Source organism: Trichomycterus rosablanca, chromosome 9, assembly GCF_030014385.1.
Source record: "Trichomycterus rosablanca isolate fTriRos1 chromosome 9, fTriRos1.hap1, whole genome shotgun sequence".
Lineage (NCBI taxonomy): Eukaryota > Metazoa > Chordata > Actinopteri > Siluriformes > Trichomycteridae > Trichomycterus > Trichomycterus rosablanca.
In genome coordinates, this window is record NC_085996.1 from 16,538,225 (window position 1) to 16,565,877 (window position 27,653).

At 38.6% G+C, this 27,653-nt stretch overlaps 1 protein-coding gene across 4 annotated transcripts in view; it reads right to left on the bottom strand.

Moving 5' to 3' along the window:
- Positions 1–7,821: 7,821 nt before the first annotated feature.
- Positions 7,822–27,653, bottom strand: part of ccnk (cyclin K) — a 29,018-nt gene continuing 9,186 nt past the window's right edge. For all 4 annotated transcript variants that reach the window (XM_063001976.1, XM_063001975.1, XM_063001978.1 and 1 more), the window contains 7 exons: positions 23,958–24,063; positions 23,819–23,876; positions 16,871–17,040; positions 15,076–15,278; positions 14,903–14,936; positions 10,877–10,945; positions 7,822–8,999 (listed from right to left, as the gene is read on the bottom strand). In XM_063001976.1, the coding sequence (XP_062858046.1) occupies positions 8,416–8,999; positions 10,877–10,945; positions 14,903–14,936; positions 15,076–15,278; positions 16,871–17,040; positions 23,819–23,876; positions 23,958–24,063 (1,224 nt within the window). In that variant the 3' untranslated portion in view covers positions 7,822–8,415. The remainder of the gene's footprint in view (positions 9,000–10,876; positions 10,946–14,902; positions 14,937–15,075; positions 15,279–16,870; positions 17,041–23,818; positions 23,877–23,957; positions 24,064–27,653) is intronic.

Here is a 27,653-nt window from a genome sequence, read left to right on the forward strand (position 1 = left end):
TGGAGATCATTGTGTGACTCTGTGTGACTCTTACTGATGCCTGTGTGAATAGAAGAAGTTGGCAACTGCACACATATCAGAGGTAGCATGTTTGGTACATATACAATTGGGTAATTGGATATGATTAGATCGGGAGAAAAATGTATTTAATTACACAGGCATCAGTAAGAGTCACACAGTCACACAATGATCTCCATTGTCCCACATCTTTTTGCATGGGCTATTGACCAGCTAACAGAAGCCGCAGTTGCAGCAGTGATGAGGAATAGAATAGAATTAGAATAAATATTTTACAGAGGTAAGACAGAGGGCACTGGAAAAAGCTGACCCACCTGTGCAGCCAACCATTGCAAAGCAATGATACCACAGCAACGTGACATTTTTTTAAATTCAAAATGTTATCATACTGTGCTTGGGCTTATTATTGGGATTATTATTACAATTAATACTGAGCTTTACATTACTCAGAACAGAAAAGCAGTACTTTGTACACTCTCTGTGTTTGCCACATTTTGCACTTTATAATGCACCACATTTTCCATTATAGACAGGTCTAAAGTGCAGGTAGGACAGTGTAGAACCCATACTTTTTGATTGCACAGCCATGCTGTTTTAACATGCAGAATAGGTATTTTTGTTGTCATGTTGAAATAAACTACCTGTCCAGATGACATTATTTACAAGTGCAGAAAAAGTAAATGAAAAGTGACCATGAGACTGTAAAGGAGGAGAGGGCAACTCTCAGAATAGTGGGCTGGAATTCAGTGTTTCTTGGGACAGGCAGCCAAACCCCTTTTAAATTACATTTTTTCTTTTCTTTTTTTTAGAAAACAAAAATGTAAAAAGCTATGGAAGAAATGGGGAGAAAGTGTGTGTGAGGATTTATCCTCAGAGTGGAGAAGAGAATGATGGGTTAATACATTTGGCAGTAAACTAGGATGTGGGAGAAGTGTTAGCCGTGTCCTTTTCTCCCAAACGTCAATCTTCTTTCATAACATGCCAGTGGTAGCTCAGTGGTTAAGGTACTGGACTAGTAAACAGAAGGTTGCTGGTTCAAGCCCCGCCACCACCAAGTTGCCACTGTTGGGTCCCTGAGCAAGGCCCTTAACCCTCAATTGCTCATCGTGTACCGCTCATTGTGTAAGTCGCTTTGGATAAAAGCGTCTGCTAAATGGTGAAAATGTAAATGTAAATAACATCATTTTATGAGTGCAGGCCTCAACTTTAACTATGAATGAAAAGTGATTATGAGTAGAGTGGAATTCTGAGAATATTGGGCTGGAATTCAGGGTGGCTGCTTCTTTGTTTTGGGCAGCCAAACCCCCAAAACTTCCAATAGATTAGAATTAGCTGTTTGCTGTACCTTTCTTCTGCCCCAAAAAAGGCAACAATAGAAGTGGCAAAAATCTTCTACTGTGACTGTTGGTCTAAATCAGGGGTGTCAAACTCACGGCCCGCAGGCCAGATCCGGCCCGCCACGTCATTTTATGTGGCCCGCGAGAGCTTAAACGACTGTACAATTGTTGTGATGGTTCGAGTCGTTACAGAGACGCGCTTATAATTTAATGGGACACCTGCGCCTTTAAGAGACAACCGTGACATCGTAGTCATGGCAACTAACTTTAACCTTCGCTAAGAAGCCATGTGACTTTTACGGCAAAGAGAACGCGAAGTAGCGTAGTCAGTAATGTAAACAATAATAAATAAATACAAATAATTATCTTTCAGTATAATACCAAAGCATCGTCTGTAAGTAGTAGCGTTTATATTCTCAGTTGTTTGTAAATGTTTAGTGAGTATATCACAGCATTTTAGTTACAAATTTACCGTAATTAAATACTGTTGTTACGTTACTATAGCAATTAGTATCTTTACACAAAATTTTAACTCGTTAGCGCTATTTTACGTTTGGTTAAATCTCATATTGTACCAGATGTAACACTTGACTACAGCTGTGTGCTTGTACTGTATTAAGTTCTTTATTGTTTTTATTGTTTTTATTTTTACTTAATTTTGATGCACACAGTGTATCACACAGCTGGCGAGCAAATAAACCGACTGTATTCTGAAGGGAGCTGTCTGTCTGTCTAGCTGGGAAAGGGGGATAAACTATTAGTGAGGGCAGAATGATTGTCTTAAAAATACACTGTAAAATCCTAAACAAACTGCATCTTTCAAAATGCATGCTGATTTTGTGACCTGCAAAGTGACACAGCCCGCCAGTAGATGATGTTACACATATTTACACATGATCCTAAAATGTACAAGAAGATAAGTAAGAAAATTAAGCATAAGGAGGAAATGTAATGAAAGTGAAAACAAGTTTGTGCTTTAGGAAGAGAAACCGGTGCATCTCGTGTTATGAGGCCATGTCTGTGGTAAAGTAGGACAATATAAATGCAGAATTCGGACTCCAAGAAAAACAACAGACTGCAGGATCACAGCAGGATACATTACAATCGGCCCTTTGAGGGCCACCATAATGCTGATGTGGCCCTCGGTGAAAATGAGTTTGACACCCCTGGTCTAAATCATTCTTTAGCTAGCTATATGGAGCTTTGTGGGCTGTGGTGATCAGAATCTTGTCTGTGGATGGGTGGACTAGTTGGAATTGTGTTTGTTGGGTTTAATTTAGGTCAATTAATTAATGATGCCTAAAGCAACAGATGTCTTGAATGACCTATTAACAAATAATGTTAGTTGAACTGTTTGTGAATCACAGCAGTAGGGTTTTTGGTAGTGTAGTTTTGGAATGTCTATGTGAAATTGTAGTATCACTTTTGGTCTCTTGTAGGCTGTGGTTGTTAATGGTAAAGAATAATGATGGTGCTTCATCTGATCCAAATGTGGCACGAGAGTACTGTGAGATATAGTTTTATGTTTTCATTTGGTAGATTTAAATTATAAGTTATTGCACATAACCAAGATGGTGGGCTCGGCTGGTGCAGCGGTAAAACACGCTAGATGGTGGGTGGCACATTGGTGTGTAAAGAGTCTGTGGTGTTTGGTTCAAAGAAACTTGATTTTGCTAAAGCAGAACCAATCATAAAAATAAGGACATACGCTTGAGTGGGTTAAAGATCAAGTATTGGCAAATATTGGTTAAAGTATTGTAGCCAGGTGAAGCTGTTTAAGTTAATTGTAGGTATATACAGTCAAGCTGGAAAGTCTGCACACCCCTTTTACCTTCTCCACATTTTACAGTTTTTCTCAGTCGATTTGGTTCATTTCTCAGATCAGAATTGAAATTCTCAAAACTGTTCATTCAATCTCCACATCTCCTTGTCACTTGTGCACATCATAATAGCATTTCTCATTGTGTTTCACATTTTGCAAATGCTTTTGTACATTCATGCAAATCATGTACAATTGATTAAATTGTTCTCAGGTGAATCTTGGCTTTCAGTTAAGAAGAGGAATTTGTGAAGGTTTAGATCAACCAATGGTCAAACAGCTCACAACCATAGGTCAGAGGTGCATCTCATGAACCTTCAATTGACAAACATATATAGACACAAAACATTGCAGTCACAAAGTCTCACAATGGAAAGACAAGGGTGAACAGCCAAGAAGAGGGGTAAAGCTGCGTGGTGGAAGGCTGAGGGGACAAAACAGAGGAAGAGGTAGGAGAGTCCATGTTCATAGGTTTGTCCCAGATGAAATAAGGGCAACAATTGTGGACCATGTTTTAAATCATGGTCTTACAATGGCTGAAGCTGGTTGCTGGGTACAGCCGAATATTGGAAGAACAACTGTCTTCAATCGTTCAAACGTTTTGTAGAGAAAACATTTCTGAATTCAGAAATGTGCACTCTGCTGTAATGCTGCACATTGACATAAATTCTGAAATGTTATTCAATCTTATGTTTTGCATTCTTATACCATATAGGACTGCAAGACTAGCTCATAGGGGTGGCAGAGGTCCCATTTTCACACCTCAACAAGAGGAGGCTATATGTGCTATGGTCATAGCAAATAATGCCATTAATGTCATTTGGAATAATGTGAGTTTTCACCACTCTAACATCATCAGGCAATGGTTTGCCATTCATCATAGAATGCTGATGGAATTCCTCCCACCCTACTTCCCATTCCTGAACCCAATTGAGGAATTCTTCTCAGCCTGGAGATGGAAGGTGTACGATTACCAGCCGCACACCCAGATGAAACTGCTGACTGCCATGGATGCAGCTTGTGAGGATATCACAGCAGATGCCTGCAGAGGCTGGATTAGGCACTCCAGGAGATTCATTCCATGCTGCATTGCAAGGGAAGATATCCAGTGTGGCGTGGATGAAAACATGTGGCCCAACAGAGAGGAGTGTCAGGATGTATAGAAAAGAAAGCACTATAATTCCTTAAGTTGTTGTCTCGGGTTGTTTTGAATGTTTAGAGTAAGTTTCTAATTTTGTAGTTTTTCCTTTGTGTTATATATAGAGTGCTGCCAAACAGTTGTCTGTCTTTCCTGAATTTCTATCTGATTTTTTTGTCAACAAATTGCAGTGCGAACAATACAGAAAAAGAATATTACAGTATAAATTTGATTCCAGTCCAATTTCTTGCTGTCAGTTTCCCACATAGTCATGTGTAACTTTGTGTTCTGTGTAAGTTTGTATTTTGTGTGTAACACGTACCGTTTCAATTAATATGCCACAGAATGTGCAGTGTTCTTGTAATCAAAAGCTTAGCTAGTTTCCATCAGAATATACTTACAGTGTACACTGTTGCACTGACAACATGACTAAGTATTTTGATTGCCTTGTTCATAGGCAATGACACAGACTAGACATTCTGATGGCACTGACAAGTGATTGACATAAATATTTGCTTTTGAGGCAAAAACAAAGAATTCTGAGCGAGGTACGTGCTTTTGCAGGTATTTCATTGAGTTTTGCTGTTTGCACTAACTGTTTTGAGAAATGCACTTGTGATGCCAATGTAAATCATGATGTGAGAAATGTACCAAATCGACTGAGAAAAACTGTATTACATTACAGACTCATTCTATAATAGATTGAGTTCATTTTTTGTCACAAAATTCTACACAAAATAGCCCACAATGACAAAGTAACAGCATGTTTTTAGACATTTGTGCTAATTTATTAATAATCAAAATGTTAAATATCATATGTACACAAGTCTGCACACTTTGAGATGGGCTCCCCTATTGCCATTTCAGAGGTACTGGAGGCTATTAGGTCGGGGCCGGATGGCTTTACAACAGAATTTTATAAAGAATTCTCTTCTCTCCCCAATTTTGGTTGGCTTTACAATGAATCCTTTCTCACATGCTCCTTACCCACTTTAATGTCGAATGCTACTATTTCTCTTTTGCTGAAAAAGGATAAAGACCCTATACTTTGTGGTAGCTACAGACTGATATCACTTCTTAATGTGGATTTAAAGACCTTGGCCAAGGTCCTTGCTAGTCGTCTTCAACTAGCACTCCCAGACTTAATAGACCTAGACCACGCTGGGCTTAATCTCCAAAAAAGAGTGAGCTTTTCCCTGTTAACAAGGCAGCATTGTCCCTCCTTTCCTTTTATATTGGAAAATATGAAGTTTAAATACCTGGATATCACTTTTACCAATGCATTTACAGCTTTATTCGAAGAAAATTTCGCTTCCCTGCTTGATACAGTTGTATCTTACTTAGATAAATGGGCCTCCCTCCCCCTGTCTCTTATTGGATGCATTAATTTGATTAAAATGAAACTACTACCTAAATTTTTGTATGTTTCAACACATCCCAATCCAGTTAAATAAAGCTTTTTTCAACAAATTGAACAGCAAACTCACTATTTGGAGTAATAAACCTCCACACTTGAAAAGAACATCTCAAAAGTCTTATGGTGGATTGGCCCTACCAAATTTCGCCATTACTACTGGGCTTGTAATATTAAAAAACGTATTTACTGGACCAGGGGTTACTCATCCAGTGATGGCCTGCCATGTTCCCAACTCAACCTGGCCTACTCTTTCCCCACTAACCCAGTGGTTCGGGACTCTATCCAGATCTGGCTCCAGTTCAGGAACCATTTTGGTCTCAGCGGGGGTGCAGTCTGTGCCCCTATTGTGGGCAATCGCCAGTTTTTGCCATCTTGCACAGATCAAGCCTTTTGGATGTGGTCTGAGAAGGGCATTGCAACCATTAGTGACCTGTACTCAGGAGTTTATTTTGTCGTTCCCGGATCTGATGGTGAAGTTTGATCTACCTAACAGCCATTTATTCCGCTTTTTCCAAATTAGACACTTTGTACAGCATCTTTTCCCCCACTTTCTCAATCGCCCACCTGAATCTAAAATTGATCATTTGCTTGCTCTTGACCCAATTCAAGCGAAGCTAATTTCAACCATTTATAACATAATTGGCTCTTTGAATAGTGGCCCTATTAACTCCTCAATAAACTCTTGGAAACGGGATCTAGGCGTATCCATCACTGAAGGTCAGTGGGCTCTTATTTTAAAAAGGGTACACTCGCCGCTCAGGTGGCGCAGCGGTAAAAAGACACGCTGAAACCAGAGCTGGATTCTGAGTACATCGTTTCGAAGCCAGCTCTGCCTCCCCGGTTCGAGGCTGGGCGGCTGTATGAGCAACGATTGGCCAATTTCTCAGTTGGGGGGTGGGACAAAGAACCGGATGTGGGTCTCTCTCTGTCAGAATGCGATTGCGACCTCTGCCGGCTGATTGGAGGCACCTGCACAAAAGATGAGGAATGAGTGCCCTTAGGGTGTGTCTCTCCGCATGCAATGCTAGGTGGCGCCAAACTCATCAATGTGCGGGTGGCATCCGGCTGATGCTCATGTTTCGGAGGGGATATGGGGTAGCTTCGATCTCCTCGGTCAGAGCAGGGTTCGGCATAGACAGAGGGGGAAGCACGATGCAAAATTTAACGATTCGATGCGCTAAAAGGGGAGAAAAAAAAAAAAAAAAAAAAAAGGGTACACTCATCATCCATCTGTGCTAGACACTGCCTATTACAATTTAAAGTGGTACACAGACTGCATCTCACTAATGCCAGGCTGGCAAGAATGTTCCCGGGTAGGTCTGATGCATGTCCCAGATGCAACCACTCAACAGCTGATCATTCACACGTTTTTGTCCTGCTCCAACTGATCGTCCTTTTGGTCTAAAATGTTTTAAATGCTTAGCCGAGCCCTAGAGATTACTTTAGACCTGTGTCCTGTTGTGGCACTGTTCAGGGTTTCTCTGGATCGTCAGTTTCCAGCTACAAAACAGCGGGTAATAGCTTTTAGCATCCTACTGGCCAGACGTGCCATTCTTCTGAGGTGGAAGCTCCCCTCTCCGCCTACACACAACTGGTGGCTCCAGGAGCTTTTGGGCAACATCAAACTGGAGAAGCTGCGTGCTTACAGGTTGGGATCACTACAAACTTTTCATAAAACTTGATCGCCTGTCCTTAATACTGTTGCGGATTACTGCATCAGCCCAGATTAGAGGAGAGAGGTTGGGTTGTCCTTATTATAAAAATTTTTTTTAATATATATTTTTTATATGGGGTTGTATTACTTTCTTACAGTCTCTGTTGTTAAATGAACCTATTGTCAATCTGTCTTTTATCTCTTGAAATGTACTGTATGTTTTGGTTTGACAAAAAAAATCTCAATAAAGAAAATTAAAAAAAAAAAAAAAAAAAAGATTTTAAAAAAATGCCATATGTGGTGGATAACGATAGTTTTATCTAAATGAGAAGTTCAAGATAATTCTTAACAAAAATTACTCTAGTTTCTGAACAACTGCTAAAAAATAAAAAGCTAGGACACAAATTCAACAGATCAAATAATAAAGACAAGCAAACAAACATTTATGCCACATTTTAAAGTAATGTACATTCTGACATCACATGAGCTACAGCTTGTAAAACAGTGGTGGGTGGATTTCCCAGATTGTGTGATGTAAAATTAGTCAAAGAAAACTGACAAACTTTTGTGTAAATTGGGGAAAAATGTGGTAAAGAAAAGTGTGTGTAATTCGTTAGTTTAATTAATAAATTGCAATACCATACTGCTGATGTGTACAATGGTCCCTAGTGACAATAACTAAAATTTTGTTGATACTGTACCCAGGTAAGCAAAAAAAAGAAGACATTTTTAAACACAAGAGGCCAACACCATTAGGGCATACAGTTGCCAAAGGTGTACTTTATATTTCCAGACAATTATAATCATTACACTAAACTTCAGACTAACCAAAGTCCAGTCTGTTCACAAAATAAATTGAGGCTTTAAAAAAAATCAAATATTTACTGTACATCATGGCACTCTACATTTTGTACAAAAACCTGATAATATTTAATATCTAACACAAACTTTTAACAGCTTGTACCATTCCAATATAGAGAACCTGCTATTCAACATCATCTAACTCTCCACACATTCATTTATGCTTTTTCTTCATCTCATCCAGGCTCCTCGGTTGATGCTACCCACAGGTGGCATGCCAGGTGGCATAGGTACTTGTGGCTGACCTGGAGGCACAGGTGGAGGTGGGTATCCAGCAGGCGGTAAAACTATACCTGGAGGTGGGACAGCATGACCAGGTGGCATGCGTGAAGGTGGGGGAGGAGGAGGAGGGGGATAACTGTGGTTGTAGCCTGGTGGTGGGTAAGTTGGTGTTGGAGGAGGAAGATTGGGAGGAGGGTAAGATGAAGGTGGAGGAGGGCCTGGGGGAGGGGCATTAGGAGGTGGATAAACATGTGGAGGAAACGGCATTCCATAAGAGGGGGGAATAGGTGCATAAGATGGTGCATCAGTCTTCATCATAGACTGCAGGCTTTGATATCCCTCGCCTGACATGTACGAGCTAGACGTGGACATGCCGACAATGTAGCTGGATGTTGGTGGAGGGGGTGGACGATGAGGCAAAGGAGGTGGAGCTCCATGGGGAAGAGGTGGGACCTTGGTTGTGTCAGAATCAGCTGACTGTGCTGGCTCTGCCTCTGTAAGCAAAACTGGAGCTGACGTTGGGAGTTTGCAATCTAAATAAACAAGTATGAAGTCATTAGTCTGAATGGGAGGAAATACATACAAAATAAACTAAATATTGTTAATTGTTAGTTGCAATAAAAAAAAAATGTATCCTCCAAAAATATATAGATTTATAGGGTAGAATTTTCTGCAGAGCTAGATTTTTCTTTAAAGTCTCGTTTAAATGATACAGTAAATAAACACAAATAAAGTAATAGTTTAGAGTAGCAGAATATTTTGTTAATACTTCCATGTCACAATTATTCAACCACTACATAATAATGTTGATTTTAAAACCTACTGCAAGTTTATATGACCTAAAGGTGGGTTAAAACATAATAAAACTATTGGACCCCTAATTTGCTTCAGCTATAATCCCTATAAAACACCACCCAGAGATGTGCTCACAGTGTGTTGAAACCATGGTGAATCACAGAAAAGACTTGCTGAATGATCTTATGAAAAAAAATCACAAGGACACACTATGAGCCCAGGGAAGTCTGGTTCCTTTGCCTACTACAAGTTGCTACTAACACTGACTGTGGACAGACTAAAATTCACTGCCATCCGACTACCCCCATTCTGAGTGGAACCCACCAACCAAGCTAACATCTCCATTGTACTTCTAGACAGAGAGGGTGGTATGCTTTTATACTAGTGTGGAATGCATACCAAAGCCATTATTAGGGTCTATCCCACCACACCATAACAGATCAGCAAATAATCTATAGCACTGATATAGCTCCTTAAGGATAAAAAAAACAAAAAACGTTCAAAGCACATAGAATTAGAGCATATACAATAAAAAAAAGACAAAACACCTGGAATATTGGACTGGCTTACTGGTTTTATATTTTTTGATGATTTGGCTACTACACATGTATAGCTGTTTGGTAGCAACTTTGAAAAGTGTCAGATTCCAAATATTATTTTACTGTCTTCAATAAACAGATTTTATGTTTTCATGGCAGTTAAAAACTATCCAGACAAAGCTTTAAATTTTCTACAGAACATACAAAGTGATAAAAAATACTAAATAACACATTTGACAGTGAGGGCTATATATTGTAAATGGGCAATAAACTGTTGAGGTAAGTATGCTAATTTTTTTTAGGATGGATATGAAAGCATAAGGCAGTTATTAGGCAGATCTGTTTCACTGGATTTATATGGATAACATTAAAAAAATAATAATAAGAACTTGCCCTGGCATTTCAATATTATTATGTTTTTCATAAAAAATAATATAAATAATACATGATTTATCACCACATATCAAGGAGCATTTGGCTGTGGAAGGTCTACATCAGGGCTCTTAATTTTCCAAAGGGCCACATAAGAAACTGGGACAAATACAAGGGCTGGACCAATACAATGAACTTAACCCAGCCCAATATTACTTTATTCTTCATAATAGGCAGTCAATTGTATGGTGTTGTGTGTTATAAAAAGCGCTACACAAAATTTAAAATTTGAGCATTATAATCACTATTTAATCAACAATCACAAAAACAATTGTGAATAAATTGTAGGTTGTAAGATCAACATTACATTAACTTTATACAAATTGCTATTGCTATTTTGTTTGTAGTCTAATAATGCTTGCCATTTAGCATGGAAATCTATGTAACAAAGAAGGCCTGAATAGGCTACCTGCTTCACAAAGTAATAACTTTATTTATATTTAGCAAGAAAACAAGCTCTATGAAAAGGCTGCACAGATGTGCTTGGGTAGCTGCAAAGGTCTTATATGCTAGCTCACCACTGTGTAACATTCAAGTTCGAAACTCGGCAGTGCTTCCAACATAGTTGAGCATCACCAGAAAAAACTAGTCAGAAAGGATACAGTCATAGCAGTTCAGAATGTAATGAATAGAATATTTCTTACCAGGAGGCTGGGTAACTGGTAGGGACGGCATTGGGCTCTCGAGCCGCGGTATTTTAGAACCGACTTGTTCTGGGAAAATAGTACATTTTCGGCATTTAGCATTTATAGAAGTGCTTCCATAGTAGACATTACCTTACTCTAGTTTAAGTAGACAACAGTTCAAGAACACAAATCTGCTAAGACCCTGTTAGAACCAGTGTTTTTTTTTTTTTTTTTTTTTTGCAAGAAATGAATTAGAGAGAAGTCAGCTTAAGTGCTTAGTAAAGAGGTGGGTTTATATATATATATATATATATATATATATATATATATATATATATATATACATATATATATACAGGGGTTGGACAAAATAACTGAAACACCTGTCATTTTAGTGTGGGAGGTTTCATGGCTAAATTGGACCAGTCTGGTGGCCAATCTTCATTAATTGCACATTGCACCAGTAAGAGCAGAGTGTGAAGGTTCAATTAGCAGGGTAAGAGCACAGTTTTGCTCAAAATATTGCAATGCACACAACATTATGGGTGGCATACCAGAGTTCAAAAGAGGACAAATTGTTGGTGCACGTCTTGCTGGCGCATCTGTGACCAAGACAGCAAGTCTTTGTGATGTATCAAGAGCCACGGTATCCAGGGTAATGTCAGCATACCACCAAGAAGGACAAACCACATCCAACAGGATTAACTGTGGACGCAAGACGAAGGGATGTTCGGGTGCTAACCCGGATTGTATCCAAAAAACATAAAACCACGGCTGCCCAAATCACGGCAGAATTAAATGTGCACCTCAACTCTCCTGTTTCCACCAGAACTGTCCGTCGGGAGCTCCACAGGGTCAATATACACGGCCGGGCTGCTATAGCCAAACCTTTGGTCACTCGTGCCAATGCCAAACGTCGGTTTCAATGGTGCAAGGAGTGCAAATCTTGGGCTGTGGACAATGTGAAACATGTATTGTTCTCTGATGAGTCCACCTTTACTGTTTTCCCCACATCCGGGAGAGTTACGGTGTGGAGAAGCCCCAAAGAAGCGTACCACCCAGACTGTTGCATGCCCAGAGTGAAGCATGGGGGTGGATCAGTGATGGTTTGGGCTGCCATATCATGGCATTCCCTTGGCCCAATACTTGTGCTAGATGGGCGCGTCACTGCCAAGGACTACCGAACCATTCTGGAGGACCATGTGCATCCAATGGCGGTGCCGTGTATCAGAATGACAATGCACCAATACACACAGCAAGACTGGTGAAAGATTGGTTTGATGAACATGAAAGTGAAGTTGAACATCTCCCATGGCCTGCACAGTCACCAGATCTAAATATTATTGAGCCACTTTGGGGTGTTTTGGAGAAGCGAGTCAGGAAACGTTTTCCTCCACCAGCATCACGTAGTGACCTGGCCACTATCCTGCAAGAAGAATGGCTTAAAATCCCTCTGACCACTGTGCAGGACTTGTATATGTCATTTCCAAGACGAATTGACGCTGTATTGGCCGCAAAAGGAGGCCCTACACCATACTAATAAATTATTGTGGTCTAAAACCAGGTGTTTCAGTTATTTTGTCCAACCCCTGTATATATATATATATATATATATATATATATATATATATATATATATATATATATATATATATATATATATATATATATTAGGGCTGGGCGATATGGATAAAAAAATAATATCTCGATATTTTTTCGCTGAACGGCGATATACGATATATATCTCGATTTTTTTTCATCCCATAAGGTAATAACAAAAAGACTAGGGCTGTCACACGATTAAAATTTTTAATCGAGATTAATCACGATTAAAGAACAAAATTAATTGCGATTAATCTCAATTAATCGCAAACTAATAATTAAGCAAAATTTTAACAGTTATGCACATTGTTACTGCAAGAACATGTTTACCAATAAAACATTCATAAAATATGATAAAATTATTAAATCTAAATTCATTGTAGAAAGCACATTACAAACAAGTGAGGTTATTTTCCTGTTCATGACCCGGACACTGAAAACAGGTGCACCAACCATAAGGTTTTGATCTAATATAAGGCATCAATAAAGCATCAAAACACAGATATGATCATTTCATAGATCTATTAAGAAAACCCTTTAATACTATGTTTGTGCAGAAAGAATACTGGGAAATACTGTTCTAAATTACCATTTAAACATCTATAAATACCTGAAAGTCAAGTTAGCAGACATTATCTATAAGTAATTGACTGTAGCTATATAAAAGAAAGTGTTAATTAAAACAGTCCATGTAAACGCTTAGTCCATATAAATATCAGATACAAATGTGTTTTTAGAAAACTACAAACATCACAAATATAAATCATGTTTATAACCATGTGATAGAATAACCTGAATAAACTGTAGAGATGAAACATCACGCAGAGTTTCACTTCTCACCGGAGGGGGAGGAGGCGGAGCTACGCGGTTTTGATGGACAGCTCTAGCAGCCAATGGAGATACTCGTTACAAAGCTTGCGTGGTTTCATTCATCTTTTCATCAACACGTAAAAACAGTGAAAACCGCTAAAAGTAGTTTTTCATCGGACAGTTCATGTGCTTTACACCCTAATTCATCTGAAATAGTTATTACCACAGAGACACACATGTATGTGGCACAAACAGCCAAATAAAAATAGTTAGATTAAAAATTTTAATCTCGATTAATTTTTTTAATTGCGATTAAAATTTTAACGTGTTAATTAGCGTTAATTAACGCGATTAACGACAGCCCTAAAAAAGACACTTCTGAGACAAAGCTACATGTTCCAAATTTTTTACAGGCACTTTTATTAATATTCATGCTGGGGACGCTTCACACAAGAACTATTTTTCCTTAAAAAAAAAGTACTATTCTAAGAAAAAGTTTGTTGTTTTCTAACGTCTCACCTGTCGTGTAATGTGAATTACAAATATATTGTCTGGCCCTGTAAGAATGTTAAGTGCACTATAGGGCGCAGGGAGCGAGTGTGTAGGCAAGATAACAGAAATTGCTCGTTTCCGGCTGTGCTTCTGTTGTTTTGCACTGAGCTTGTATGACATTAAAAGTAGCGTTCTCATTAAACCCCCCTTCACATGTTTGGGCTTTATACATTATTTTACATCAGTCGCCACAACATTAACATTTGCATTATTTTTTTTTTTTTTACCTTATAGAACTCAGTTCTATAACTAATCGTTCCTGTTACTGTGTAACTATTACAACATCTAATGCATTTTAATCAGCGTTCTGCTTAATGCACTTCATTATTATTGAACAGCTTTATTTGTTGTTTAATTGCTGTTTGCTCCTTGTTTACTGCAGAGTTAGTTCATGCAATTTTATTAATTTTTGGATGTTTATTGGCTGAGAAAAAGAAATACTATAATAGAATATAAATAAATAAATGACGTCTCGGACGTCAGGCAATCATCCAGTATAAACTAACACAACCACGTACAACATCCAGTACAGAAATCACTCCCCATGATGTTTGTTTTTTACAAATAGAGCAAATACATGCATTTGGGATTTGAAGTGAAAACGAATGACCAAAGGTACACGGAGCTGGAACCTTTTGTCTGGACTTGTTTTCGGCATTCTCTACAGAATACATTATTCTGCTGCTCATCTGACACTTTGAATCAGAACCATCTCCAAATAATTGAGCCATTATTATTCTTTTTAGTAACCAGCTCCTCTTTGATAGCTTCTGTCATGTCTTTATCCATCTCCATGCTATCGCCACCTGCAGGACTGGTGAAGCGGTGGGGATATATACAGTATATACTGTATATATACAGTATATATACTGTATATATACAGTATATATACTGTATATATACAGTGTATCACAAAAGTGAGTACACCCCTCACATTTCTGCAAATATTTCATTATATCTTTTCATGTCTACACTATAGACATGAAACTTGGATATAACTTAGAGTAGTCAGTGTACAGCTTGTATAGCAGTGTAGATTTACTGTCTTCTGAAAATAACTCAACTCAACAAAATAACTACCTGTGGTCAGCTTCTGCTCTTCTTTGGGAGAAACCTAAGAAATAATAAAAAAACATTACAAACTGCAGCATTTCAGCAAACAAAGAGAAACAAATTGTGGATATTAACTTAGATCTCCATCTCTTACACACTTATTTCACCCGCTATCTGACAGACAAAACAAAGCTGCTTACATGTTGCCGTTTTAACTGCCGTGGTGGGCTGGCTTGGGGTGAATTTTTCTTGGTTGGAGGCAGTGTTGTAGAATTTTGTCCTGCTGATTGACTAGGTTGGCCTGCAGAAAGAGGGAGTGGTTTGTCTTTCTCCTGCGTTTGAGGCTGCTGTGGGATTGGTTGCTTGCCCTGGGAGTACAGGTCCAAGATTTGATGGCAGATGTCTAAAAAGCAAAGTAGGCCCAGGGATTATTTGCACCCATGCCCCCCCATTTTTCCAGTACACTCTGGGAAACCATGCCAGACATATAAGCAGCAAGCATGTGATACACTGTTAATGCCAAAAGCATAAATTGATAAATTCCATTCAAACACAGCAGATAGTTTAGGTCATGATTTGTTTTATGCATATGTGTAAGCCATAACTGTGCAGTAACACTGTAACTACAAGTTCTGTGAGGAGAGAGGAGGCAAAATTTATTTGGAATTCAGAACACACCCCCATTTACTATCTTAAATGCAATTAAAGTTAAATATTATCTGACTTTTTGAGAAAATGCACCACTTAAAGGTCGATGTAAATGGATTGTTAGGACTCAAAAAGACAAAGGTTGACTAGCAAGTTTGATGTCAATTGACGGTCAGGTTTGTGTATTTTATAGAAGAACTGTCAGCTGGAATTAAGGCTCAAGTAATGCCAAGTTCACACTACGCAACTTTCGGAGTTGTCAGATTGTTGTACAGTTCACACTACACAACTGGATCTTTTACAATAGGGAGTCTTTTAAATCGTTGTGGGTTTCACACTACACGACTGATTGGCGATATGGGTTCACACACTACACGATCTACCATCAGGAGGAATTGCAGTTGAGTCTATCTGGTCTCCCAAACTACGTGTCATGAAAACACACACAAGAAGTGACGAGGGGTTTAATAATACCATGTCCAAAAATGCATGTCAACAATATGTGAGTGATCAAAGTTGTTTGTGTGCTGATGTGCAGCATTTTTGTTTATTTTGTTGATTTGATGGTTATCGCCATGTTAACACATTGATTACATTCATGGCAGAATGATGTGCAGCGTAAAAAGCAAGTAGGAAAAATAAATGAATCAGAGTGGATTGGGCTATGCAGCCAGCAGGGATTGTTCTGTAGTGAGTTAGATGTTAATAAATATTTTTTGCAATGCAACGTTGGTATTATGGTTTGGCGTGGACGATCAGATTACAAATACTGTAAAGCTTGTGTGTGTGCCAATGTGCTCTGATATAAACTATATTACGCCCGTTTTTACAACTCCTCCTCCGGGTTTCTCCTCACCCCATATCTTGCGTTCTCATTGGCTGTAGTTTGACATGGCACTCGCTGCCACTCGCAACCTGCTCACAACAACTTTTACACTACTGGATTTTGCTGATTGGTCCAGATATTTAACATGCTAGATATTTTTCTTGAGTCTGCGAGCGCTTGGCGAGCCGCTCAAATGGAGTAATTGAACAGTTCACACACAGCAATTGAGAGCCAAGATTTGATCCCAGAGTGAATGCCGAGTTGCCTCTGAGCTGCCACATCTAGAGGCGACCTGTCGGCAAGCGAAAATCAGGGCAAAAATCATGTAGTGTGAACTAGGCATAAATCTCACAGATGATGCCTTTGGTATTTCTGCTTCTCAGTTGTCATTTAGATCTAAGTACCTATGTTACTAAGCATTTAAGAATAAAAAACACTGGCAAATGCAAACTCATGGTCCTTAGGTCCTGCTGACAGTCCTGTAACTCTAAAACTTAAAAAAAAAAAATTCTGGCTCATACCCTCCAACAGCTCAACAGGGACATCTTGCACAAACTGCTCCCACCAGCGGCGGGATGACTGCTTGGATGTCCACTCCTGGATATCAAACTTACACAGACGACCAGCCAAGTACACAACTGCAACAGCTATGATCTCTGGCTCCCACTGAAGGGACAGCATTGTGCAGAGACTGAAAAAGCACACCAATGTTTTATGTTAAATTTGTCAAGGCATTTGTTAACATTACCTTTTAACAGTAATGCTAACAATTAAACGGTTAACTGATAACTGACAAAGTAATTGTTCCATTAATGCTTTTTGTTAAAAATGTCATTTAAATTAATTTCCAACAGCTATTGCTATTGCTAAGTGTGAAAGCTCAGAGTGCTTATTTAAGACTTACCCACCCTCAGCGAGCATATGGTAGCTCAGTGTAAAGCTTCCATTTTAAACCTAACTGAAAAATGTATGTATTTAAATTATTTAAATCATGAATGACAGAACTATTGAGCATTAAATAATAAATGGAAGCTATTTCGTGTCAGAGTCAAACTGCAAGTTAAACTCTGCACATGTGGATCTGTATATAATGTAATTTGTTTAGAGAAAAACCCAACTGCTAAATAACCAAAACTAAATAGCCAAATAAATAAATAAATAGCCAAAACTACCTGACAGCCCCTCAACAACCACCCCATCAGCCAAATTGCCCACAGTGACTACCCCATTAGCCTAATAGCCTTCAACCAAAAATACCAACAGCTAAATAGCCCCACAACCCTAATTACCCCAACAGCTAAATAACCCCTCAACCACAACTACCACAGCCAATTACCCTTTAATGTTAATAAGCCCAAGAGCTACAAAACCCTCAGCCACAACTACACCATTAGCCTAAGTCTTCAACCAAAACTACCCCAAAAGCTAAATAACCCCTCAGCCTCAACCACCCCACAGCCAATTACCCCTTAACCCGAATTACCCTTGTCGCTAAATTCCCCTCAATTATCCCATTAGCTTCAATCAAAACTAAATTTGCACCCTCACCAAATGCATGCTTGCACACATAAAATCACCTGTCCTAGCAAAAGTATTTGCATCCCGACCAAATACGTGCTTGTACACACAACTACATATCTGAGCCAAATTATTCACAACCTTCCCCCCACATGCATACACCCAAACAACCATGTAGAAAATCTTAGCAACTACCAGAAAAACATTTTAGCAGTCACTTAGTAACCTTGCACCTTGGCAAGCACCTAGATACACCTTAGCAACTGCCTAACTACATCTTAGCATTTAACCTGTATCACAGCAACCTTAACAATAACCCCCTTCTATCCTGTGACCCACGTAGCAACATCTTAGCAACCACTTGGAATATCTTGCCAATTGCATAGCAACACCTTAACAACCACCTTGCAACAGCATAGCAACATCTATACACCTTGGCAACTAAGCAGCAAAACTTTAGCAACCACCCAGCAACACTTTAGTCCACTACCATAGCAACAACATACAACACCTTAGTTACTAAGATGATGCCAAACGATTGCTGTCTAGCAACTCTTTAAAAACCTGATACTATAGCAACCTTCTCTTCAAATCTTAGCAAACACCCAAGAAAACCGATACAACCAACTAGTACACCTTAGCAACATATTACATTTGCCAAGTATGCCTGTACACACATTTTTTTGAGTAAATGTATTCACACCCCCATCAAATACATGCTTGCACAATTAGTACACATTGGCAACAACATCGCTACATTTTAGCAATCAATAAACTACATCTTAGCAATCAACCCATTACCACAGCCACAACCTGGGAACTGTTTTTCAGGATTTAAATTTTTCAAGATTTAATTTTGTTTAAACAGTATTATTCATCATTCACAGCATCAGTGTTAAAACGACATATTCTTTATATTTGTTTTTAGTTGCTTTGTCAAGCCAACATAGTTTGTTCATGAGCTTAACAATTTGTTATTTTTATTCTCCGTTAGTCGTATTATTGTTCTCTGTTAGTGTTCTTCTTGTTTTTCTTTTTCTTATTCCATCCACTTTTTTGTCCGTCCTTTTTTTTCCTCAATTTGACATACTGCCACCGTTCCAACTCGAAAACGTCAATCCCATTGATGATAGAATGGCATGTATACAGCCTTTGCATCCACACATTTGTTCACCAGCCACACTCATTTTTATTCCCCTTTTCCATTCACTCCCTTCCTTTTTTGAAAGGCACATTGATCTACTGTAATTCTGCTTGATAGATAGACACTGTTTTGCATACAGTATTTCAGGGCAGGACCACCACTACCACAGATTTAAAATGGTTTTGATCTGCAATCCTGCATTCATCCTAGCAACCACTGAAAATACACACAAAATCACATGCATTTTCTTTAGGAAATGCACCTTTCTAGTTATGAATAACATGTTAAGACAGCTTGTTACAACTTCAGCATTCAGAATGTATATTCTAAGCTGTCTCAAATAGCTAGACTAGTTTTGCATAATGTGTATGGTCAGCATAATGTTTTACAAGATTGCCATGTTTACTACCTTACACTGTTTTTTAAATTAAATATACAGAATGTGTTGAATTGGTGACTTAATGACATGTTTTATGTTTTGATGGTATGCTATAAGCATGTTGGTCAATAATTGGTTACTGCACCACAGCTACCATTACTGTATTTCCTGTGTCTGCTTTCAAATATGTAGTTAGGTAATTCTTTGGGAGCATTTTTACTAAATACACTACTGAAAATTGAATGTCACATTTTCTTTTCTACCATTAAAGTGGGCAAAGCGATGTCTATTTTAATAATTTATCATATCCTTGTCTGCACTTTGTAAAGAGGATAGGGTGTGTTAGGTGTGTGCTCCCAGGGCTCTAGACTAACTTTTTGCACTGGTTGCACTGGTGCGCCTAACTTTTTTTCTTAGGTGCACCAGCACAAAAGTTAGGTGCACCCTAATTTTCAACTGCATCGCATTTAACACCTTAGTTTTACAGGTTCACTTGTTTTTTCGCTGTCCATATAGGCAATATTGACTTGTAAATGATTAAATAACAGTCTGGTCAACATGGCCTCGTCTGTTGATGTTTGTTGCTGTCTGCCGCTGAAAGGCAGTGGGGAGAGGGGACCCATGGGCAGTGCATTTACTGCGGCATGTAATGTGTTTTATAGATGCATTGTGCTTTTCATCCTTTCAATTCAAAATGTATTAGAACCAGTCACAAATACAATTTTGACGGCCATGGTTTTCCCATGCTCTTTACAGTTAATTATAGTATTATAATCTCATTATAGTACACTAATCTAAAAATTATAACAATAATAATAGAGTATATCTATTCATGTATGTATGTATGTATATATATATTTTTGTGTGTGTGTGTGTGTATGGGGCTCTAGTGTTAAGAGTGTAATCTTAAATAAAGTGCATTATATTATCGGCTTTACTGGATCTTTTACAGATTCCCAAAATCGATTGCGGTGCACTCACTGTGTATTTTGATTACATGTACTCTAACACTTCACTGTCTTTTAGTTATTTTTATATTTTACTTAACGAAAATATTATTGTGTTTTTACTTTCGCTATCGTCGCACTTAACCGCTAGCATTAGCCTATTGCTACTAGAGGGTCGGCTCACCACTGTTACGGGTCTCTTGCTGTGTGGTGATGAATGTGTGGGAATAAAAGCACACGACAAGGTAGACTTCACTGTAACGGTTTAGTCAGGACTTCAGTAAGCGTTACAACACTTTAAACTGCCTAGCTCCAGAAACCGAACTTTTATACTTTGGCCGTCCGGCGAGTCTCATATACAAAACTAAACTAACTGAACGTCCGGTGCTGCATTCTGATTGGTTGAGTTGAATGTCGCTCACATATCACCGATACAATATTGTCCCGCCCTTCACTGTCTCTGATTGGTTTAGACCATGATATGAGCCTAATGTGTGTCTGTTGTTGTACCACAGGGAGACTTTCAGAGTAGCGGAGACTTTCTTCTCCTTGAACTGCTGGTCGCACCGGTGCGACCTGAGATTTTTTTTAGTCGCACCATTGAGAAATTAGGTCGCATGTGCGACCAAATTGGTCGCACTCTAGAGCCCTGGCTCCAGTTAATTCTGTTTCCTTCTAAAAACATCAAAGAATAAAAACACCGAGAATTAAGAATAAAAAGACCAATTGCTATAATACCAGGAAAATACTGGTTTTTATGCTAGGAGTGAATCAGACAACTATTTAAATGATAAATGATTGGAACAGACCATTTCCTTATACAAGGACTTGGTAGTCCTTGTATTACTAATTACTAAGTCAAATTACTAATACTTTAAATTTCAGTTGTTCCACAGAATATCAGCACATAATTACTTAAATACCCTAATAAAATGTGCACAACACAGAAATAAATCACATTCAACTTTACTTCAAACTAAGACCAACATTTTTAATTTTATACAGTACCAGCCAAAAGTTTGAACACACCGGACAATGTTTGTTTCTCATGATTGAAACATTTGATTTCAATATTCAATTTGAGGCCTATGTATTCTTACAAAACTTACAATTTAATATTTCATACACACATTAGGGGTGATAGCAATTTGTCAACAAGTCAAGGAAAAGTCAAGGAGAGTCAAGGAGAGTCAAGAAAAAGCAGGCAAAAAGAGCTGAGCACACACTGGATCTTTAAAACAGCTTGAAAGCCATCCACTGTGAACACCTTATAAAGTTAATTGAGAAAATGCCAAAGCTGTTATCAATAATTCTAAAATATAAGATAGTTTTAAATTTGTTTTCCCTGTACACCCTTCTGAAAACCCTTCCATTAGTAAGTGTTTTGAAACCTTTGACTGGTACTGTACATATCATCCAACATGTGCCAGGGCACGGTATCAGAAAACAGTTTTCTGAAAGTTAGCTTGCGTGATGAGCAACTCACAGGACAAGAACTTCATGAATAGCTTAACAATGGCAAAGTAAGCAAATAATTTTTTTACTGTGAAGAGTAGACTTCAAGCTGCAGGTTTGACTAATCAGTTGAAAGATGTCAAAATAAAAAAGAGGCTTGTCTGGTCCATGCAGTAAAGTCAGAGGACTACGAACAACTGAAAGGTCTTAGGGACAGCAGTTTAAACATTTAGTTCATCACACAGGATTTTTGTATGACCATGAGTGGGTAAATACCTTTCTTATTTATTCAGATGTTTTTCACCTTTAAAATTAATCCATATTGCTGTATGTCTGACTGTATAATTGTAAGCAAAAACTATTTATGTTAATAACAAGGGTAAAAAAACCATTGTGAGGCAGTTAAACACAAAGTAGGACTGTAGAAACTTGAGACAGGGAATCTAAATACAGTGTATCACAAAAGTGAGTACACCCCTCACATTTCTGCAAATATTTCATTATATCTTTTCATGGGACAACACTATAGACATGAAACTTGGATATAACTTAGAGTAGTCAGTGTACAGCTTGTATAGCAGTGTAGATTTACTGTCTTCTGAAAATAACTCAACACACAGCCATTAATGTCTAAATAGCTGGCAACATAAGTGAGTACACCCCACAGTGAACATGTCCAAATTGTGCCCAAATGTGTCGTTGTCCCTCCCTGGTGTCATGTGTCAAGGTCCCAGGTGTAAATGGGGAGCAGGGCTGTTAAATTTGGTGTTTTGGGTACAATTCTCTCATACTGGCCACCTGGATATTCAACATGGCACCTCATGGCAAAGAACTCTCTGAGGATGTGAGAAATAGAATTGTTGCTCTCCACAAAGATGGCCTGGGCTATAAGAAGATTGCTAACACCCTGAAACTGAGCTACAGCATGGTGGCCAAGGCCATACAGCGGTTTTCCAGGACAGGTTCCACTCGGAACAGGCTTCGCCAGGGTCGACCAAAGAAGTTGAGTCCACGTGTTCGGCGTCATATCCAGAGGTTGGCTTTAAAAAATAGACACATGAGTGCTGCCAGCATTGCTGCAGAGGTTGAAGACGTGGGAGGTCAGCCTGTCAGTGCTCAGACCATACGCCGCACACTGCATCAACTCGGTCTGCATGGTCGTCATCCCAGAAGGAAGCTGACGCACAAGAAAGCCAGCAAACAGTTTGCTGAAGACAAGCAGTCCAAGAACATGGATTACTGGAATGCCCTGTGGTCTGACGAGACCAAGATAAACTTGTTTGGCTCAGATGGTGTCCAGCATGTGTGGCGGCGCCCTGGTGAGAAGTACCAAGACAACTGTATCTTGCCTACAGTCAAGCATGGTGGTGGTAGCATCATGGTCTAGGGCTGCATGAGTGTTGCTGGCACTGGGGAGCTGCAGTTCATTGAGGGAAACATGAATTCCAACATGTACTGTGACATTCTGAAACAGAGCATGATCCCCTCCCTTCGAAAACTGGGCCTCATGGCAGTTTTCCAACAGGATAACGACCCCAAACACAACCTCCAAGATGACAACTGCCTTGCTGAGGAAGCTGAAGGTAAAGGTGATGGACTAAACCCAATTGAGCACCTGTGGCGCATCCTCAAGTGGAAGGTGGAGGAGTTCAAGGTGTCTAACATCCACCAGCTCTGTGATGTCATCATGGAGGAGTGGAAGAGGATTCCAGTAGCAACCTGTGCAGCTCTGGTGAATTCCATGCCCAGGAGGGTTAAGGCAGTGCTGGATAATAATGGTGGTCACACAAAATATTGAAATTGAAATCTACACTGCTATACAAGTTGTACACTGACTACTCTAAGTTATATCCAAGTTTTATTTCTATAGTGTTGTCCCATGAAAAGATATAATAAAATATTTGCAGAAATGTGAGGGGTGTACTCAGTTTTGTGATACACTGTAACTTTTTTTTTTTTTTTTTTTTTTTTACTTTCATAAGCATAAGTATTTACTTAACTAGTGTGCAAGATGATAAATGCTTACCTGTCATTCACAAAGGTCCAGGCCATCTGCACTAATTTTTGTACTTTATTCTTGTCACCTGCAATGTAGGTTAATGTGAACTCATTACAGCAACACCATACATTTAAACACCTTTAAAAAAAAAAAAAATTCACCATACCTTTTAGCTGTTTTGCATAGCGCAAGAGAAACTGATATGGATGCTCCACTTGCAGATCAAACTTGATTGTCTGCAGCAATATTCTCTCTAAAACCATAACTTCTTCCTGTTTTAAACATTATAAAAACAGTAAACCAAGTATATTTCAGACATTATTTACAGCACTATTATTAGCAGTTGCTCTGCAAAATAAAAAAAAAACCTTATTCCTAAAAGAATGATTCAGTTGACTGACTTACTTGTCAGTTCAAACAGGCATTTGAACAAATTAGAAGCCCACATGAAAACCTTTTCATAACATTTGTTTTGAACTTCCAACTATACTGAGATAGATATGACCTATATGAAAAATGAAATGTCTTTTAAAATTAATTTGTAAAACGTAATTAATTAATTGAAATGAGTTAGGACATCCACCACATTTATAATTACTTAAATTGCCTAAAATTACTATTGAGTGCACCAAATCAGCTGTAAAAGGATAACATAGTTAGAAGAGATTTTGGAGACGCTCGTCTTATTTTAACCACAGACATTAAATTTGGTTTGCTCTTGATTGTTTAAGTGAGTGGTATCACCATGGCAAGATCCATGAGCCCACTGAGGCCTTCAGAACAAGGGTTGTAGATGCATACGAGTCTGAAAAAGGAGTCAAAAAGATTTCAAAAACAATTACAAATGAGATGTACAAATGGCAAATACTTTATAAGGGGAAAACATTTAACACTACTACCAACATTGATGTCCAAGCAAGTTCAGCCCAAGAGTAAATTTTGCCCATGGTTCTGACCGTGTACTGCAGTGCCAGATTTATTCTGAGATCAAGTTATGGTGCTTGCGCTCCTGTGTAGAGGCTTTGGATGATGGGATTAAACACCTGTAGTCTGGTTGTGCTCTGATTAGTGTCCTATATATGAGCATCAGTATGGGCAGTTTAGCTTCCCATTTACAGCCAGCTATGATATTAAAGATTTTTAGTTTTTTAAGACAAGGTTAGACCTAGGTATCTGGTAGTTTTTGTTGTTTTGATGAGCTCTCCACATAGAGTTCAGGGTCTGGATACAAAAATTGTTTAGGCAAAAGTGAATACATGTCTTGTTTTCTGGAGTTTTTAAACACCTCACTGTCACTGCTGGACTGAGAATTGTCCACTAACCAAAAATACCCAGCCAACAGCGCCCCGTGGGCAGCGTCCTGTGACCACTGATGAAGGTCTAGAAGATGACCAACTCAAACAGCAGCAATAGATGAGCAATCTCTGACTTTACATCTACAAGGTGGACCAACAAGCTTGGAGTGTCTAATAGAGTGAACAGTGAGTGGACATGGTATTTAAAAACTCCAGCAGCGCTTCTATACGGTAAGTGGAGCTGATAAAATGGACAATGGGTGTGTTCGAAAACCTAGGGAGCTGCATTGCTGTCTTACTGCCTACATAGGCAGAAGCCTCAGTAAAGAGGATTCCAATAAGTCAATGAATTATAAGTCAGGTTTTTCAAACGCGCTACTTAGACAGCGATTCCATCGGGTTTCCAAACCAATGGGATGGGGTGGCACAGCGTGCTAGCATGTCAACTAACATCTCCCATTGTTTACTAAAAACGGTTAAATTCGCTGACAAGCACGAACTTGCAAATAAATGACACTTGTGCAAGTTTATACAAGTTAAAAATCAATAATAATTTATTTATGTTTGAAAATAACTATTTGTTTCTTCGCACAGCCAGCCATGTTTTTTTTTTTTCTGTGAGAGAAGAGCTGCCGCACTGAATGCTGGGATAGCCTTGATCACTAAGGACACTTTCGATGCTCACTCGTTCGAGTCAAAATAACATTGAAATTTTAAGATGCCTAACTAGACAGCATATTAAGGCGTCTAGGATTTTGAACAGCCTCATAGGATGAATAGCGCGCATAGGATGACGTAAAATGCTGTCTATGTAGAGAGCTCCCTAGCTTTTCAAACACACCCAATGGGTGTAATGTTATGACTGATTGGTGTATGTATATGTATATAAACAAGCTGGATTCTCAAGATGTGGCATTCAGGTTGTTATAAAGAAATTTAAAGAATCAGGAGAGGTCAAAGATAAAATCTGAAAAGCTTCTCAGTTTCTTCATTGGTTACATTGAGTCCAGCAAGGACCTGTCTCAGTATCTGGCAGAAGTAGCAAACAGTATGCAAAGTTGACCTTCAACAGTCCAGAGAAGCTTGATCAGGAATAACAGGGTGAAAAGGCTAAAAAAAAATGCTAAAGCTCACAAAGATTGGAATAAAGATCAGTGAGAGAGATGGAAGAATGAGTGTTTTCAGCCGTCAGTGAAACATGAAGAAGGGTCTGTCCTTGTTTTAGGCTGCATTTCTTTTAATTGATAGGATCCTAAATGCTGAAAGTAGACATGTTTTAATTAGGGCTGTCGAAGTTAACGCGATAATAACGCATTAACGCGATCTCAATTTAATGCGATTAAAAAAAGTGCCATTAACGCAAATTCTATACAGGAAAAATTTACCTATACAGGCAGTGAGTGCCATGTAGAATTACATCACGAAGACCCGCATTGTTATGTTTTGTACTTAACCACGAAATACAAATGACACTAGTTATGTGGAGAACGAGTTGTCTTTATTGCTTAATCCACAACTTGGAGCATCACACTTAAACATAACACGCCATTACCCGCTGGTCACCTGATACACATATCAGCTCAGTGACGTACAACACACAGTGGTAACGTGATACGCAGATCACGTAAATTATATACGTATATCACACGCATGATAATAATAAGCTTTTTTCTCTCTTAATTTTCCCTAACAAGTGAAAAACCAAAATATAGCAACCTTAACATTATGAGGAAGAATTTCAAAGACATTCCTTTGCAATACTTCATCATTTCAAGAATATGATACAGACTGACCAACACTATTAAGCCAAATCAGCATTGAAAATTGACATTACTTTTAATAGCCTTCTACAATGCTGGTGCTTCTTAAAACTGAATATTTTCCTACAAAATCCACCCAATTTGGCAGATAACCGCCCAATCTGGCAACACTGGAACGCGTTATTATTATCGCATTAACTTTGACAGCCCTAATAAAAATGTATTCTGATATCCAGTTAGCAGCGTAGGGTTTATATAGCAGCAGGTAGAATAAGGTGAGAATAAGGTGCAAAAACAATGCAATATTGTGCAAAGATGCAAGTAATATAGTCACTAGTATGAGTTGTCAGAACCCAGGGAACAAGACTGTGTTGATTGTGAATGAGTTTTTGTGTATGTTAGTGTATGTACACCAATCAGCCATAACATTAAAACCACCTTCTTTTAAAAAAAATAAAATAAAATGCGATTAACTATATGAAATTCTGAGATTAATGACGATTAAAAATTTTAATCGTTTGACAGCCCTAGTTTTAATTCATCATGCCATCCTTCTGGAAAGTGCCTGACTGGGAATGGTTTTATTTTCTCAAGCACATTGCTAATGCAGTGAAACAATATCTGAAGAAAAAAAAAGCTGAAAACACTGACAGTCATAGACTAGACTTCACAGAGTCCAGACCAGAATAATAAAGAGGCAGTATTGAATCACCTACACAAAGAAAAAAATCAAAGATAGTCTAAATCTAAAGAAGAACTCTGGGAAGTGCTAGAAGAAGCCTGGTATAATATACCAAAAGATTACTT